Genomic DNA, 14,778 nt, shown 5'->3' with positions numbered 1-14,778 from the left:
GTTAGAACAGAAACCAGTGGAAGATTCCTGCTGATCATGCTGCCTTCTTGCGCTTGATTTTAAAAAGGAACTGTCACATCTGAGAACACCATAATATACAGGAAAATGCCAATTGCATTTTTAATGTTCTGTTTCCGAAACAGATGTAAATACACCAGCTGACATCACATTTGCCTCCACAAAACGACAACATTTCACATGATCCCTTAGCAATCTGTGTGAACTCTTACTTTCAAGAGAGTATGAACATTTAACACACTGTTTGTTCAACGAGCATTGCATCGGAAGATCATGCACATACCTCCTACACAAGAGATTCACAACATTGTGAGAATAGCAGTGAGGAACCACAATTACTTCAGAAGAAAATAATTAACTTGTAACTTCAGAAAGATGGCAAATCTCACAGCACAGAAAAATAGCCATAACTTTAAACTGGTATTAAAATGAGAAAATATTGTTAACAGGTGCACCAATTAGAACGGAGGATAATCTAGAATGCGGCAGTTCCTTTTTAAATACAACCCAATCAGTTCCTACCAAGTTCTCTAGCAGTTAATTTTAATAGAATACATTTGATCATACAAAAGGATCTTTACGACTGGTCACAGGTTACTGCACGCTCATGAAAACACAACAGCTACAGGAGATAGCTGGGATTTACTTAGGTCTGCTTATTATATATTTATATGACATAAGAACAGACTTTCTAAACCATCGGTAGTGACAGAAGGGCACAAACAAAAATGTGATTCAATGAACAGAGCATGAATTTTGCTGCTCTTACACTCTTCAGTACATGGATTAATAATTATGCTGTTATTTAGAAAAAAAACAGCAAGGACTACCTATTCTGAAGGTTTTTTGTTTTTTTATCAAGAATGAACGAAGAAAGCAATATATTAATGTGTCGCTTAGATAATTGTGGTTGTTGGGGAAAAAATAGCAGTTTGCTTTTAAGTTTTTAAGACAGATTTTCTGGCATAAAAACACCATTTGGAGTGAATATTACACTTGTTTTCTTAGCATGTGCGTTATTTCATGCATTTTGATATTTCAAGTGTAAACAGAATGGTAAACCTCATTGTAAACCATCAGATCGACATGGGTATCGAAAAAGAAAAAGCTACATGACACATCAGTAAGGCAGAATATTGTGGCAAAATAAAGAATGTTGCTTTTTCAAACACCAATGACATCATTCACACACACACACACAAAAGTAACTTCTGAGTGGTCAGTAACAGACACACAAACACAGCTTTCCCTGCAGGTGAGGTGGTGGTAAGATGCCATTTACCAGAACATATTTTCTACAAACTGGTAATCCCCTAGTAAAAGGACTTCTCAACTAAAGTAAATTTTGATTCCTCATGGCACAGAGTCATTCTTAAATTCAAGAACACATTGTTACAGACTTCATAGCTGGTATGGTTCCTACATTATCCAGAAAGAGTTGCGTATGCCAGATATTGTGGCGCAGCTACTCATTGCCCAATGTCTTGCAAAAAATATGGAAACTTTGAAATTGTAGGAGGAAGTCTCAAGGGGTTGTGTGACAGTAACATTCTAGTGAGGGGTATGAGGCATTCAAGTCTCCAACTGCATATTCAAAAAAAATTGCGTGGTTAGTAGGAAATCCAGTGTAAAATGACCTGTGTACTTGAATAAGTAATTCTGTACATACTACACTGAACCAGATGCATCGAATGCATTGATATTTACTGTGGGAATAAATAAATAATAAAAATAAACCTACATTTATATTTATTTATAAAACAATTTTCCTGCCAGGTTTCCTCCATACAAATTCAGCCATCTGCACAATCTTTGTCCACACATGTGCGTCTGCCTGTACCTGTATATTGAGAGCACCCTGAGCTATTATTTCAGTGTCTAAGACATGATTTTAAACTTTCTGTACAATATGACTTGAAACTTGCCTGTGGTCATTTAAGAGGGGGTGCAAAGTCCATCTGACCCCATGCCTGTCATATCATTAAGCATATGATTGCTAATATGTACCAGAGAAAACTGCAGCACACAGCTGAAATACACAAAGATTTGTGGAGGGGTTTAATGTTCTATATTTTATCCTTCCACCCCTGCCATATTATCTATTATATAATCTGAGTCCCATTCCCAATTGTTAAAAAAAAAAAATACAAATCTTTTCCAAATAAAATACCCTCAAAACCTACAATGAAAGGAGATGTAATTTCAGCCATCATGTTGGTTTTCTTGTTCAATCCCTTATTCCTTTTAGAACATAGCACAAGAGTAGATGATACATTTCTGTACTTTGTACAGAGTTTTGAAGGGCATTAAGGGTGGTGGCAAAGTGTCTCATGTTTCAGTCTAGTTTCTTCCTCAAAGAACGGAAGCCTTGTTAAAGCTTTAGCTCGTTGGCAATTTTTGTGGCAATGTTCTTAAATGCCATAGATGTGCCAGAGATCCGCTTAAAACGTACACCATTGAGTGAGAGGCGCGGAAGCTTGCACACTTCCATCTCCCATTGCACAAAGTTGTCGTTTCCAGGGGAGCCATGAACACAAAGCAGCATGTACTTTTCTTGCGGTTCGTACTGGCAATTATTGGCATCCAGAACCTTGCGAATCTCATTCATCATCTCATTTGGCTCCATCGAGCTGGTGGTTTTCATACTCCAGGTGAAGCGTAGAGAGCGTGGCTTTGAGTCTCGCAGGTCTTCTTTCTCCTTGTCAACTACTGTAAGCTGTGGCCTGCAGATGAAAATCAGGACGTCACACATCTTGCAATCAAGTGTTTTATAACATAGTAGAAAAAAACAAAAAAAACAAATTGTATTTCAAATTAATACTGAAATTTTTTACAGCAGATACAAATACACTATACTAACCATATATTTGAGCGGACAGTGGCAGAAATAAGATATTACCATTTTTATCTTTATTGGAATCATGATGTAGAAGAGAACTGTTTCAAGACATTAGTACAGTTAACCTGTCTCCACTGACAAAGAACATCTAAGAAACTACCATTTTTTTTTTTTTAGAGGATAATATATTGGACAATTACACGTTACAGATTTGTTTTCTTATAATTGCAAAGATAGTATCCTGTAACATATGTACTAGATAAACTAGATAACCCTCCAGTTTTGCAATGGTAAAACAAATAAAATCTGACCATAAAAATATAATTCAAGACAATTCTGTGCAAAATAAGTTGGATGATACTGTTAGATGTTTGTCTACATTATATAGTTATTGTTAGTAAGTTTGAAGTAGGAGTATATTTGACTGTGTTGCTCTGCAGCAGTATAAGCTCACACAAAATGTAAGTGAAAACAACAGTGAAAGCCCAGAGAATACTACTGAAATAAACAGGTGAAACAAGGGTGTGGGGTATGAAAGAAACTAGAGCAAAGAGCCCAATGAGAGGAAAGTGACAATATAGGTGAAAATTAATGAAAAGGTGGAAAGATCAGAAAAAAATATTGTAGGTGACAATTCCAAAACACACATGGGGGGAAAAACTAAAACAGAAGTTAAGTGTAAAGGGAAATTTTTTATTATTATTTTTTATATAAATGGAATCGGGCTCTCTCACCTGGTGCTCTCCCCTCGATCTTTCCCTTCAGGGTCGTTTGGGCTCCTCAAAAGAGAGAGGTAAAAAAATTCAGTGTGAACTATAAACTCTGCAGAGTCTGGAATGTCTTTTGCAGAATCCCTCACATAGAGCAAGAGCATAAAGTCAAATTATGACAAGACTGTACTTTAAATATATTAGATATAAAATCTCTAATCAGATTTACTGCAGACATGATTTGGGATAAGTTGAACACAAGTCAAATATAACTATAAATGCCGTCTAAATATAATTACAACAAATCAGGCATTCAAAGGTTAACAGAGTATCTTAATTTTGGCATTTTCTATCAACCAGATTTGCATATATTACGTTCCACAGTCAGCAATGCATGCTGAAAGTTGAGTATGTGTAAATATAACGTGTAACGTGTGTCCCATGATTTCAATGGGAGCACTTTTCTACACAAAAACTCAGAATCTATAGCTCCTGCACACCGGTGTCCCGAGTATATGTTAATTTCCCCTCTTTAAACAAGTAATCCAATAAAAGCACTTTGTAACTATTTCATATGGATTGTTTAGGGGGCTCCCTGGGACACCAGAGTGTCCCCTTAACAACCAGGGTTATTTTTTCTTTTTGTACCCTTTGGGACCGAGGCTGTTTTAACACTTTTGCGGTGCTTGTGTTCAGCTGTAATTTTCTCCTCACCCATTTAGTGTACCCACACATTACATTTGTTTTTCAGGACAAGATGGACTTTCTTCAGATACCATTTTGATCATATTGTCTTATTTACTATAAAAAATAAAACATGGTGAAATTTTGTAAGTTATAGGGCAAGTACAAGTAGCGTTTTATGATTTTCAAACCTTTTTTCCCAAATCTGGTCATTCTACCTCTATCTCCTCTTTGGAACATCTTTGAAGCAGGTTATTTATCCCCATTAAACCATATCGTTTTTGAAAACTAGACACCCCAGGGTATTTCAAACTGTAACCCTTTCCATGCACTAATTATACAACCACACTTCGTCAAACTTAGTAATAGTTACTTAAAAAAAATAAAAAAAAATTAACAAATGGTAGTTTAGTTATAAATATACAGGTCCTGGTATTTGTCACTGTCAAACACCCCAATATGTGTTCAGCAACATCTCCTGAATATGGTGGTACCCCAACATGAATAGATTTGTCAGATTGTTTGGCTGGTAAAAGGCTACACAGACTTTTAGCATTTGGTCATTCTGCCTCTATCTCCTTTTTGGAACATCTTTGAAGCCGGTTAACTCAATTTATCCCCATGAAACCATATATTTTTGAAAACTAGACACCCCAAGGTATTTCAAATGCTGGTATTTTAACCCTTTTCATGCATATTCTACCACCACAGCCTTTGCTAAAGTTTGTGGTAGTATTCCCCCCCCCCACACAAATTGAATTCATAGCTCCTGGTATGCGTCACTATCAAACACCCCCCCCCCAATATGCGTTCATCAACATCTCCCCAAACGCATGGGTTCGTCGGGTTGTTTGTGATTTAAAATGCCACATTTGAGAAGTGTGCTTTTTTTCAAAACTGACCATTTTGGTCAGTCTGTGCCTATGCCTTATCTTTGAGCCCGGCTACTCCAATTTACTCCATCAAACCATTCATTTTTTATTAAATTATACACCCCTTGGGTATTTGAAATACTTTTATTTTAACTATGTCGGGATTTTTGAGAAGATAAAAGTGCTAATTTTAGCACTTGCTCAAAATAATAAACTATTTTTTTATTTTAGTTATTTTATTTATTTTTTTACATTTTGCTGGTACTGGATGATTCCTCTGGTGACATCACTGCGTAATTATTTTTAGATGTTAGCACATTTTCTTTTCAGCAATTTTTTTAAAATTATTTTTTTAATATTTTACTAATCACATTGTGATTAGAAAGCTGGGCTCCATTGACTTGCATGGTTGAATGCAGTACCTGTATTCAACCTTCAAGTGGAGCCAGATTCTCAAACACATACATACCATTCAAATGATTGGGGTCACTTGTTTTCCTTGTTTTTAAAAAACAGCTAATTTTGCCCGTTATATTTTGCCCAGATAACATGAAATCGCTTAGAAACAGTATAGACATTCTTATCTGGTTACCGTAGCTTTAATATGTGATTTTTAATGGAATATCTTCATAGGCGCACTGAGGCTCTTTATAAGCAACCATCACTCCTGTGTTCTAATGACACCCTGTGTTCACTAATCCAAATTTAAGCTTAAAAGACTAACTGATCATTAGAAAACCATTTTGCAATTATGTTACACAGTTAGAAATGTCCTTGCTTTCCCATGACAGCAGGTAAGTGACCCCAAACCTTTGAACGATGGTGCATTTAAATACATGTGCGCGCACACACGCCTATTCTTTAAATGGTGCTTCAGCCCATCAAGTTCAACCTTTCAGACATACCTACCTTTAATAGACAAATTAAAAGAGGTTAAAAAGGCTGCGCTAAAAATAACTAAAATATGATAACCAATAATTTGAAATAAGCTGCTTCAAAAGTGCATTTAAAAACTCCCCCACAAATAAATACGCAATAGTGTAAATGTCAAGCAATAGAAAAGAAAGTGTTCCTCTAACTTAGCGCTTTATATAATATAGAATCCACAAGATAAAATAAAAAATACTTGCACTTCTTATGAAATGGGTTTGAAAAACAGTCTGTTGCTGCATTTTAGAAACAAACATGTGCAATCCCAAGGGCTCAACCTTTTTAGCCTTGACAAAGGTAAAGTTAAACAAAAGAGGGGGGATTTTAATAAGACCCTTGGGAAGGAGGAAATGCGCTTCATATACAATTTTAACACACTTCAACCTTCTGGACTAAATGCGGACTTTGAGTTGTGCCATTTTATTTGATAATGTATTTTATATACAATTTCTCCTGGTCTAATAATTTTATTTAATTTGTGTTTTAAAATATTCTTAATCTTTGACCTTTAAATGTATTACTTTTAGGCTAGGTTTCCACTTGTTTTTTTTTTGCTAAAAACGCCCATAAAAACATCAATTCAGCCACATGGTGTTTTTTTAGTGAAAAAACGCTGCAGCCAGATGTTAGCTGTTCTTCAATAGGAAATCGCACAATGCCATATCCACTTGGCGTTTTTTTGTTTGGCGTTTTTTCAGTCCTCTTTGGCGTTTTTTTGCTTTTTTGGGCTCTGTGGCAGTTTTTCAAAATCGCAGCATGTTGACACTGGCGTTTTTTGCAAGGAAATCTTGGCATTTTTCTCCAATAGAAGTCAATGGGAGAGAAAAAACGCCATGAAAAAGCCATGTGGGTTTTTTGCCTTGGCGTTTTTTATGGCGTTTTTTTCCCACAGTTACAATGCAGAGGATGGACCCAGTATCTGTGTGTCCTACGAGAAATAGGCTGGAAACAAACAGTTTCACACAAAACAAAGTTCATATTGAATTTTACACCATTGGGACCAAACATGCCATTACAAACAAACATACCCGACGCATTAACTGGATCCTGCGTGCCAAAAGCAACAGCAAACAATCTGCACCATCATTTCGGGCCAATCTTCCCAGAGGAGCAGACATTCGGAATAAAGCATGCCTTACAAACCACAGAAAAGAGACAAAAGGGTCCGCCGGGCTGTGTTTAAGTAGAACTCTACCAAGTAAAGGACATCAGGAGGGGGCAGATACTTGCCATTTATCCTAATCCCTTTTAGCTGGGTGAAACTTCTAACTTGTAAAGGCTGGAAAAACTGCCTAAGGTCAAAAAAAGCAATTTCCACAGAAAGGCTAAAACGCCAGAAAAAACTCCAGAAAAAACGCCAAAACGCAGGTAAATGCAGTGGCAGTGTTCTTGGCGTTTTTCCTGGCGTTTTTCATCAAGAAAAAAACGCAGGACAAAAACCCAAGTGGAAACCTAGCCTTAAACTGCCCTCTAGCATATTATGATAAGGTCTTTAAGATATATTAGTTTCTTTGGAACATTACTTCATTTTTATACTTTTACTTAAATTTCTATTTAATATAACATTGCACAATACAGGAAACAGTATGCCCATATATGGACAGAGGAAACAAAAAACAACAGCTGTGGACCATTGAAAATTGTAAAAGTTTAGACTGCATTTTAGTATAAAAAGGCAATATTGATGATGGAAGCTCATTGTTTTTTATATTCTGTGTGGTATTTGCATTTGAGAGATGTCAATTGAGACCGCTGAACAACCCGTACAAGCTGAAATTTAAGTATTTTTAATTTATTTTATCTTGTGTCTATATTATATAAAGCGCTAAGTTAGAGGAACCCTTTCTTTTCTATTGCTTGACAGAGCTACCATAAAGCTCTAAAGTTGATCCAATAGAAGGCAAAAAAACCTACTTGAGGCAATTACCAATTATGCCACAAAAGGGAAAAAACCCTCCCCACCTGTTGTCTCTAAGTCAATTTGTTATGTTACATACTACTAGTTATGTCCCGTCTACACATTGTACAGTGCTATGGAATTTGATGGCACTATATAAAACAAATAATAAGGGGGGAATGACAAGTCTATTTTTATGCTAGTCTGAAGATATGGTAAATACTTTGTGCACAAAAGAAAAACAAATGTACAAAAAACTATTTTGATTGGCAGCATCCCTGTAGTATTAGTAGTTCTTGTGCATTTACCACACTACCAAAGGATGTGTTAATTTTTAACATATGGATGAGAATCACCACAAATGAGTGGATAAAAAATCTATTTATATGCTGTACTGGCAATACATACAGGTAGAATAATGGCATCAGCATGCATTCCCAATGAAAGCAGAGCTTTGTAAGCATGGTGTCACAGAAGCCTCCGTGACTTGGGGGCGCCTGAAGGCTGTATTTCTTATCATAGACTGTGGACCCCTGTCCCAGTTTCCCCCTTCCTCCTGCCTGACCAATATTATTGGTTCTGATGGCAGGATTGTGTAAATTGGTGTGCTTTTCTAACTAATTTGCATATGATCTGCATATTGTGTTTTGCATATGGTGTGTTTTATCGAATGCGGGTCATAACTCACCGCCAGCCTTTTGAAAGGCTCTTGGAGGCAGGTGGTGATTGTTTCCTCAATAAAGTTAGTTCCTGTTTTACCTTAATACAAGCCCTGTCTTGTTATTGGGGTAAGCCTCGGTACTGCCCTTGTCAGGGAGGTAAAGCACTGTATTGCTAAGCTTCTGTATACTACAGTGCCGCCAAGGTTCCCAAAGAGTTAAGTTTCCTGCTGCCTTCGACGCTAGACCTGCCTGGCGGTTGAAGTTTTGTGTTCCAGGTGGCCATGGGGAGAAAGAAGGATCATCTGGCGGGCGCACCCAGTTGTGGTATAGGCAGAGACGTATCTACTGAAAATAGCGCCTATGGCAAGCACTGAAATTGCTCCCCTGTCCAAATATCTAAAACCCATTTACTAGCCCCTGCTGCCCATATTATATATATACATATATATATATATATATATATATATATATATATATATATATATATATATATATATATATATATATATATATATATAGTCCGTGCTGCCGATACCAGGTATAGATCAAAACACAAACCCAGATCAATTGAAATTCACTTGTAATCTCAGCACTGAAGCAATATATACCCTCTCCGCCCCTAGCCACTATATATCCTCCCCCTCTAGCCACTATATATCCTCTCCCCCCCTAGCCACTATATACCCTCTTCCCCCCAGCCACTATATACCCTCCCCACTATATACCCCCCATAGTTCTCTCACCTTGAAGTCCTTGAAGATGCTGCTGTCATCCTGCACCGCTCGCTGGTGCCCGCTGCTTCACTGCTGGACGCCAAAATATGATGTCATATTATGGCGCTCAGCATGAAATGCCGGCACCGGGACGGAGGTAGAGGCCTCGTAGAGGAGAATGAGGGGTGCCGAGCGGTTGCTAGGCGCCCCTTTCTCTCCTCCGCATCAAAAAAAAAAAAGACGCCGTTTGAAAGCCGCTCAGTGGCGCCCCCTTCAAATGGCGCCTATGGCACGAGCCATAGGTGCCATACCCTAGATACGCCTCTGGGTATAGGTCGTTCTCGTCACACATGCACATCCTCTTTACAGACACAATGAAAGGTAATGTTTCCATAACAGAAATTGATATTCTTCAATTAGGGAGCCGCATTTCCTGATATATTCATGTCTATTGTTTCAACTATACCATAAACTCCAAAGTGCTAAATAAATCTGTTGGCTCTAAATACTACACACATGCAAAAATATACATAGATATACGTTCTCACAAATTGCCTAGCCCATAGCATAAATAAAATGTTTCATATTGATACAGTTTTAGGGCAGGTTTACTTTCCAATCCAGTGATTTACATTGAGCAGTATAATCTTCCACTCTACCTCAACAAAGAATACATATTAAAGTATTTAGTATGTAATTTAACATTCATTTTATACTTCCTGAAAAAGTGTAATTCCCCATGTACTTACACAGGAAAAATGTTAATTTAGCAAAAAATTGGCCAGCATATGCATAAAATATTACATAATGCTTGGAGAGTCCCTTAAAAAATGCAGAGCTCTGCCTTACATTCTCTCTATGGTCCTTGTACAAGAAAGCAGCACACACATCCAATGCCTTCTGCATGTAAAATATGACATGTTACCATTCAGAGAACTATACAACAATGCAAGCTTGTGCTTAATATCTGGGTTGACATGTAGACAGCAAATTTGAAAGCTTTACATGTAATCATGGTACTTTACAACATTACACAGCATAGAAGTCTGCACATACAGTTCTAACCAGACATACAATGCTGTATATTGAGTCTCTGTGGACACAGACTCTAGCAATGCATTGCTTTATATACATTGTAACCAAATTTAAATACTTACATGCAGTTACACACTGATCAGCATCTTATGCCCACCCACACATGTAGATCTTCACCATACAGGTGCCAATCCGAGTCCCCTTTAAGTCCCACAAAAAAGGCATTTAAAGAAATGCTCCAACTCAAACTATCCACTAATCTATGTAGGTTCTAGAATTTATTAAGATGCCAAGCATTGCCTCCAATGTTCTGTCCTGTTACACTGGCTTTGCTTTTACAAACATGTCAGTAAAATGGCTGGTACATGGTGTTGCTGATAAAGCCCTCTATCAGTCTCCGATGCAGAAAGTAGGTGGCTGTGCATGAGCAGGTGACTTCTCTATTCATACACCCAGAGCGATTCTGCAAGTGTCCAGATGACAGACAACAAGGACACAGGGATATGGGATGGGAACGATGAAGTATGAGGAGGAGGAGGAGGAGGAGGAGGAGGAGGGGGGGGGGAGAAAACACACCCACATACACACGCAGCCACTCTGTGCTCCCTGAAAGCTGGCAAAGAGTGCCAAGCACCACAAGTGAAAATGCCTTGGAACACTGCAGTAGTTGTGCTACCTTCAATTATGTTTGTTACATTTTGCTTATTCCTATACACTATTACAAACTGTGGTCATATTTACATTTGTACACAATGAACTACATATTATGGACACATACACTAATCAGACTGTCTCTTGTGCAGTAGCACTGTATGTCTATTAGTATGTATACTCTTGTGAGACATACTAACCACCGCATATCTAGAATGCAGGGTTTATAGAGCTATGGGTCAGCCTTGTTCAGGTACTAGACAAATCTATGGAGTTTCAAACAAGGTGAGGACAAGAAAGAAAAAAAAACATTTTATGGTTGTAATGTGACAATCATATAATACACTGAATATACAGAATACTGCCTTTATATCAGAACTTTAACAAGGCATGTATAAGGTAACACAATAAAAGGGATTTGCCCAGAACAACTTGAAAACTGCAGTGTGCAAAGGGAAGTAACCAAAGAGATAGAAATATCTACCAGGTGGCAAAGTACAGTTACTGAAATAAAACGGCTACACCCATGAAAAGAATGCACAAGACATGTGGCAGTATGTAGTGCACCAATGCACATGTCATTTTGGATCCAGAGTCTGCCACAGTTCTCAGCACTGCACTACAAACAAGCACACTAACCCAAAAAGATAGTGGAACAGAAGTATTATAAGTGGTTAGTAGACAGTAGATACACAAGGGCACAGAAAAATGGAGCAGGTAGGAAGAAGGAATAAGGAGGGGAATCCATGCCTACCTTCTTGGAAATCTGAAAGACAGATTTCTAGACAGAGGGTGGGAGGAAAACAGAAAAAAGTTAAGTAAGGGGAGGAAAACATGTCTAATATGGCACATATACTTGTTTTTCAAATAAATTCCCATTAATGACTGATTGTTGAAAGCTGTAAACACTATATTAGTACACATATCTTACTAATTCATATCCAATACCAAAGTTATACATGTAGGGAAACTCTCCTCCATAACCTACCAGGGTACTTTAACCCCTTAATGACAAAGCCTGTACATGTAGGGGCTCAAAACGCATTATTTTCAATTGGTTTTGTGACCGCCCATTGTCCTTAAGGGGTTAAAAAAAAATTAACTTTTTGTATTGGCAATAACAAAGTAATCATGCATCACCTAATTAGACAATTTACAAATATTGAGAATAGCTTCAGACAAAGTATAGTTGTGTCCATCAAATGCAATTACCTCTACTTTGTTAATGCTCTTAGTCTCTGGCTCACCTGCGTACAAACTTGGATGTGAACTTGCTGAAGATGCTCCCTGTGGCTCCTCGCCGACCTTGGCTGTTTCCAGAAGGAGAGGCAGGTGTGACTCCGCCAAATGGAAGATTTTGCTGGTCCCGAGCCTGGCGGAGTTGACCTGCATGAAAAGTGCTGCGGCTAGTGACACCACGATTAAAGTTGGCCCTCTCAGGGGCAGCACTACTGATGTTATGAGCTGATGGGGATGCCACAGGTACCCTCTGAGAGGATGCGCTGTAAAAAGACAAAGAAAAAGGTTTTGTCTAGCCCAGCATCACGTGACAGACATGAAAAATAAATTATATTTAAAGTTTTTTTTTACAAAACCTTGCAAACAAACAGTAAAGGGTACTTTTACAGTAACCTAAACTAAATAAAACTATGAATAGTTTATGGTGCACAACATGTGTAGGATACCAGAAAGGGTAGCATTCCAGTGTAACCTAATTAAATTAGAGGCTACGATGTTTGGCAAAAGTAGTACATTAACAACTTTACTTGAATACTCTGCCTCTCTCTTTACCAATCTATGCACTTCTGGCAGAAAAGACTCAGCTCCCAAAGCACAGTGATAAAGAATAAATGATTTGAGGAAATAATATTGCAGATTGAGATATTATAAAATGTCCCATACTGTTAGTTTCAGAATCATTTTTTTTTTTTTTTTTTTTTTTAAAGGTTCCCTAACATAAATGCATAAAAAAAATATGCTTAGGAGCTTCTCTGTTTTTTCCATAATACTGCAACCAGTTGGTACTTCAAAATGCAGATCGCTTCTCGGCCTTTTGGCTAAGATCAAGTGTAGTACCCTTATGGGAAGAGGGGGGAAACACTGATCCTCTGGCCTTAGGGCCGGGAAAGCATGGAGCCCGAGGTGCTTAATTGCCCTGGCAGAAATGCCGGCGTCACCGTGCGCACGTTTGTTTTTCCTGTTAGGATGCTGCTGCTGAATGCCTGTGTCTTTAAGTAAGACAGTATCTTCAGCAATTTCATGTTGTAAATAACATTTAAGGATATTTTCTATTTGTTTCCTGCTTTGTTCACTTCCTTGAAACTTAACAGCCTACAATTTAGAATATTTTATGCATTGACCAAAAACACATCGTTAATACAAGTTTTGAGAGTAATCCCAGGATATCCATAAAATTGATCAATTTGCGTAGTGTGGAATCTGCCTGATTTCAAGAAATTCCAATAGTTGATGCAGAACATAAAGGCAACCTATGAAAAAGATACACTAGAAAATCAGCAGGCAGATGCAATGTGGTTAAACAAATGCGATATTTTATGCTAGGTTAGCAACATGTTATTGTGTTTGCAGATTAAAATAAATTTCACTGTCCAAGTGACTTACATTCATGTGTAATTAATGTTAAATAAGCCTATTTGTCCTGGTAGTTTCAGAAGGTTAAGTGAGCAGTCTTAAATACACCTCAAATACAGATCAACTTTTAAACAAAAATGTCAGAACAGCATATGTGAGAGCGTTACGGTTTTGTTCATCATTTCGTGACTATTACAATACTAATCTATTCCCTTGCCTGGATTACTCCAGCTCCCTGGAAACTGGCCACTTCTCTCCTGTCTGATAACCAAGCTGAAAACATCTTTCAAGGTAATTTTTTAGCCCATTTATTTCTTGCCCAACTACGTCCCTTTATTGGCTCCCCTCATGCTAAAATGAATCCCTTGAGAATGTAGGCTGTACTATTACACTAAGGACATAATGGCATGGCCAGCATCTCAATCTTCTCCAGCGTTGCTCTACTGTGATCTTTGGTAGGATGACTGCTGGACACTGAAAGTCCAGTTTCAGCTCATTTACAGTCCCTCTGCGCATGACAAAATTATAGGGCTGCAACTAACGATTATTTTAATAATCGATTAGTTGGCCGATTATTTTGTCGATTAATCGGATAAAAAAAATACATTATTTTAAATTGAAGAAAAATTGCAATAAAAAACGTACAATTTACACTTTCATCTCTTTATTGCAATGGCCTCTCTCTATTCACCTTCTTATTTTACTGACATAATAAAAGCTACAAGAACCCGAACACAGTGTTTCTCAAACTAGGTTTTAATACAAAGTTATTAGTAAATATTAATTCATATGTTAACTACCGTATATTCCGGCGTATAAGACGACTTTTTAACCCCCAAAAATCTTCTTAAAAGTGGGGGGTCGTCTTATACGCCGGGTACTTACCAAGCCGGAGGTTCCCACGAAGCCACCAATCTCTCTAATCACTACGCGCCGGCTATTGATCCCGAGCGCAGGGATGCCGTCATGTCCCAGCGCCCGGCATCGATTGCCGGCGCGTAGTGATGAGGGAGCAGGGAAGCCCGAGGTCTGGCACTTGAGACCTCGGCTTCCCTGCTCTCTAATCACTAGGCGCCGGCTATTGATGTCGAGCGCAGGGATGACGTCATCTCCCGGCGCCCGGCATCAATAGCCGGCGCGTAGTGATTAGAGAGCAGGGAAGCCGAGGTCTGAAG

At 38.1% G+C, this 14,778-nt stretch overlaps 1 protein-coding gene across 1 annotated transcript in view; it reads right to left on the bottom strand.

Annotated features, from left to right (window-relative positions):
- Window positions 1-1,750: 1,750 nt before the first annotated feature.
- MARK2 (microtubule affinity regulating kinase 2) overlaps window positions 1,751-14,778 on the bottom strand; it is an 86,368-nt gene continuing 73,340 nt past the window's right edge. The window contains exons 16-19 of the mRNA XM_053448703.1: window positions 12,259-12,513; window positions 11,766-11,792; window positions 3,592-3,636; window positions 1,751-2,741 (exon numbers count right to left, since the gene is read on the bottom strand). Coding sequence (XP_053304678.1) covers window positions 2,390-2,741; window positions 3,592-3,636; window positions 11,766-11,792; window positions 12,259-12,513 — 679 coding nt within the window. The 3' untranslated portion in view covers window positions 1,751-2,389. The remainder of the gene's footprint in view (window positions 2,742-3,591; window positions 3,637-11,765; window positions 11,793-12,258; window positions 12,514-14,778) is intronic.

The sequence above is a fragment of the Spea bombifrons genome, chromosome 10 (assembly GCF_027358695.1).
Source record: "Spea bombifrons isolate aSpeBom1 chromosome 10, aSpeBom1.2.pri, whole genome shotgun sequence".
In the NCBI taxonomy this organism is placed as follows: Eukaryota; Metazoa; Chordata; class Amphibia; order Anura; family Pelobatidae; genus Spea; species Spea bombifrons.
This window is presented reverse-complemented; position numbering and strand designations above follow the sequence as displayed.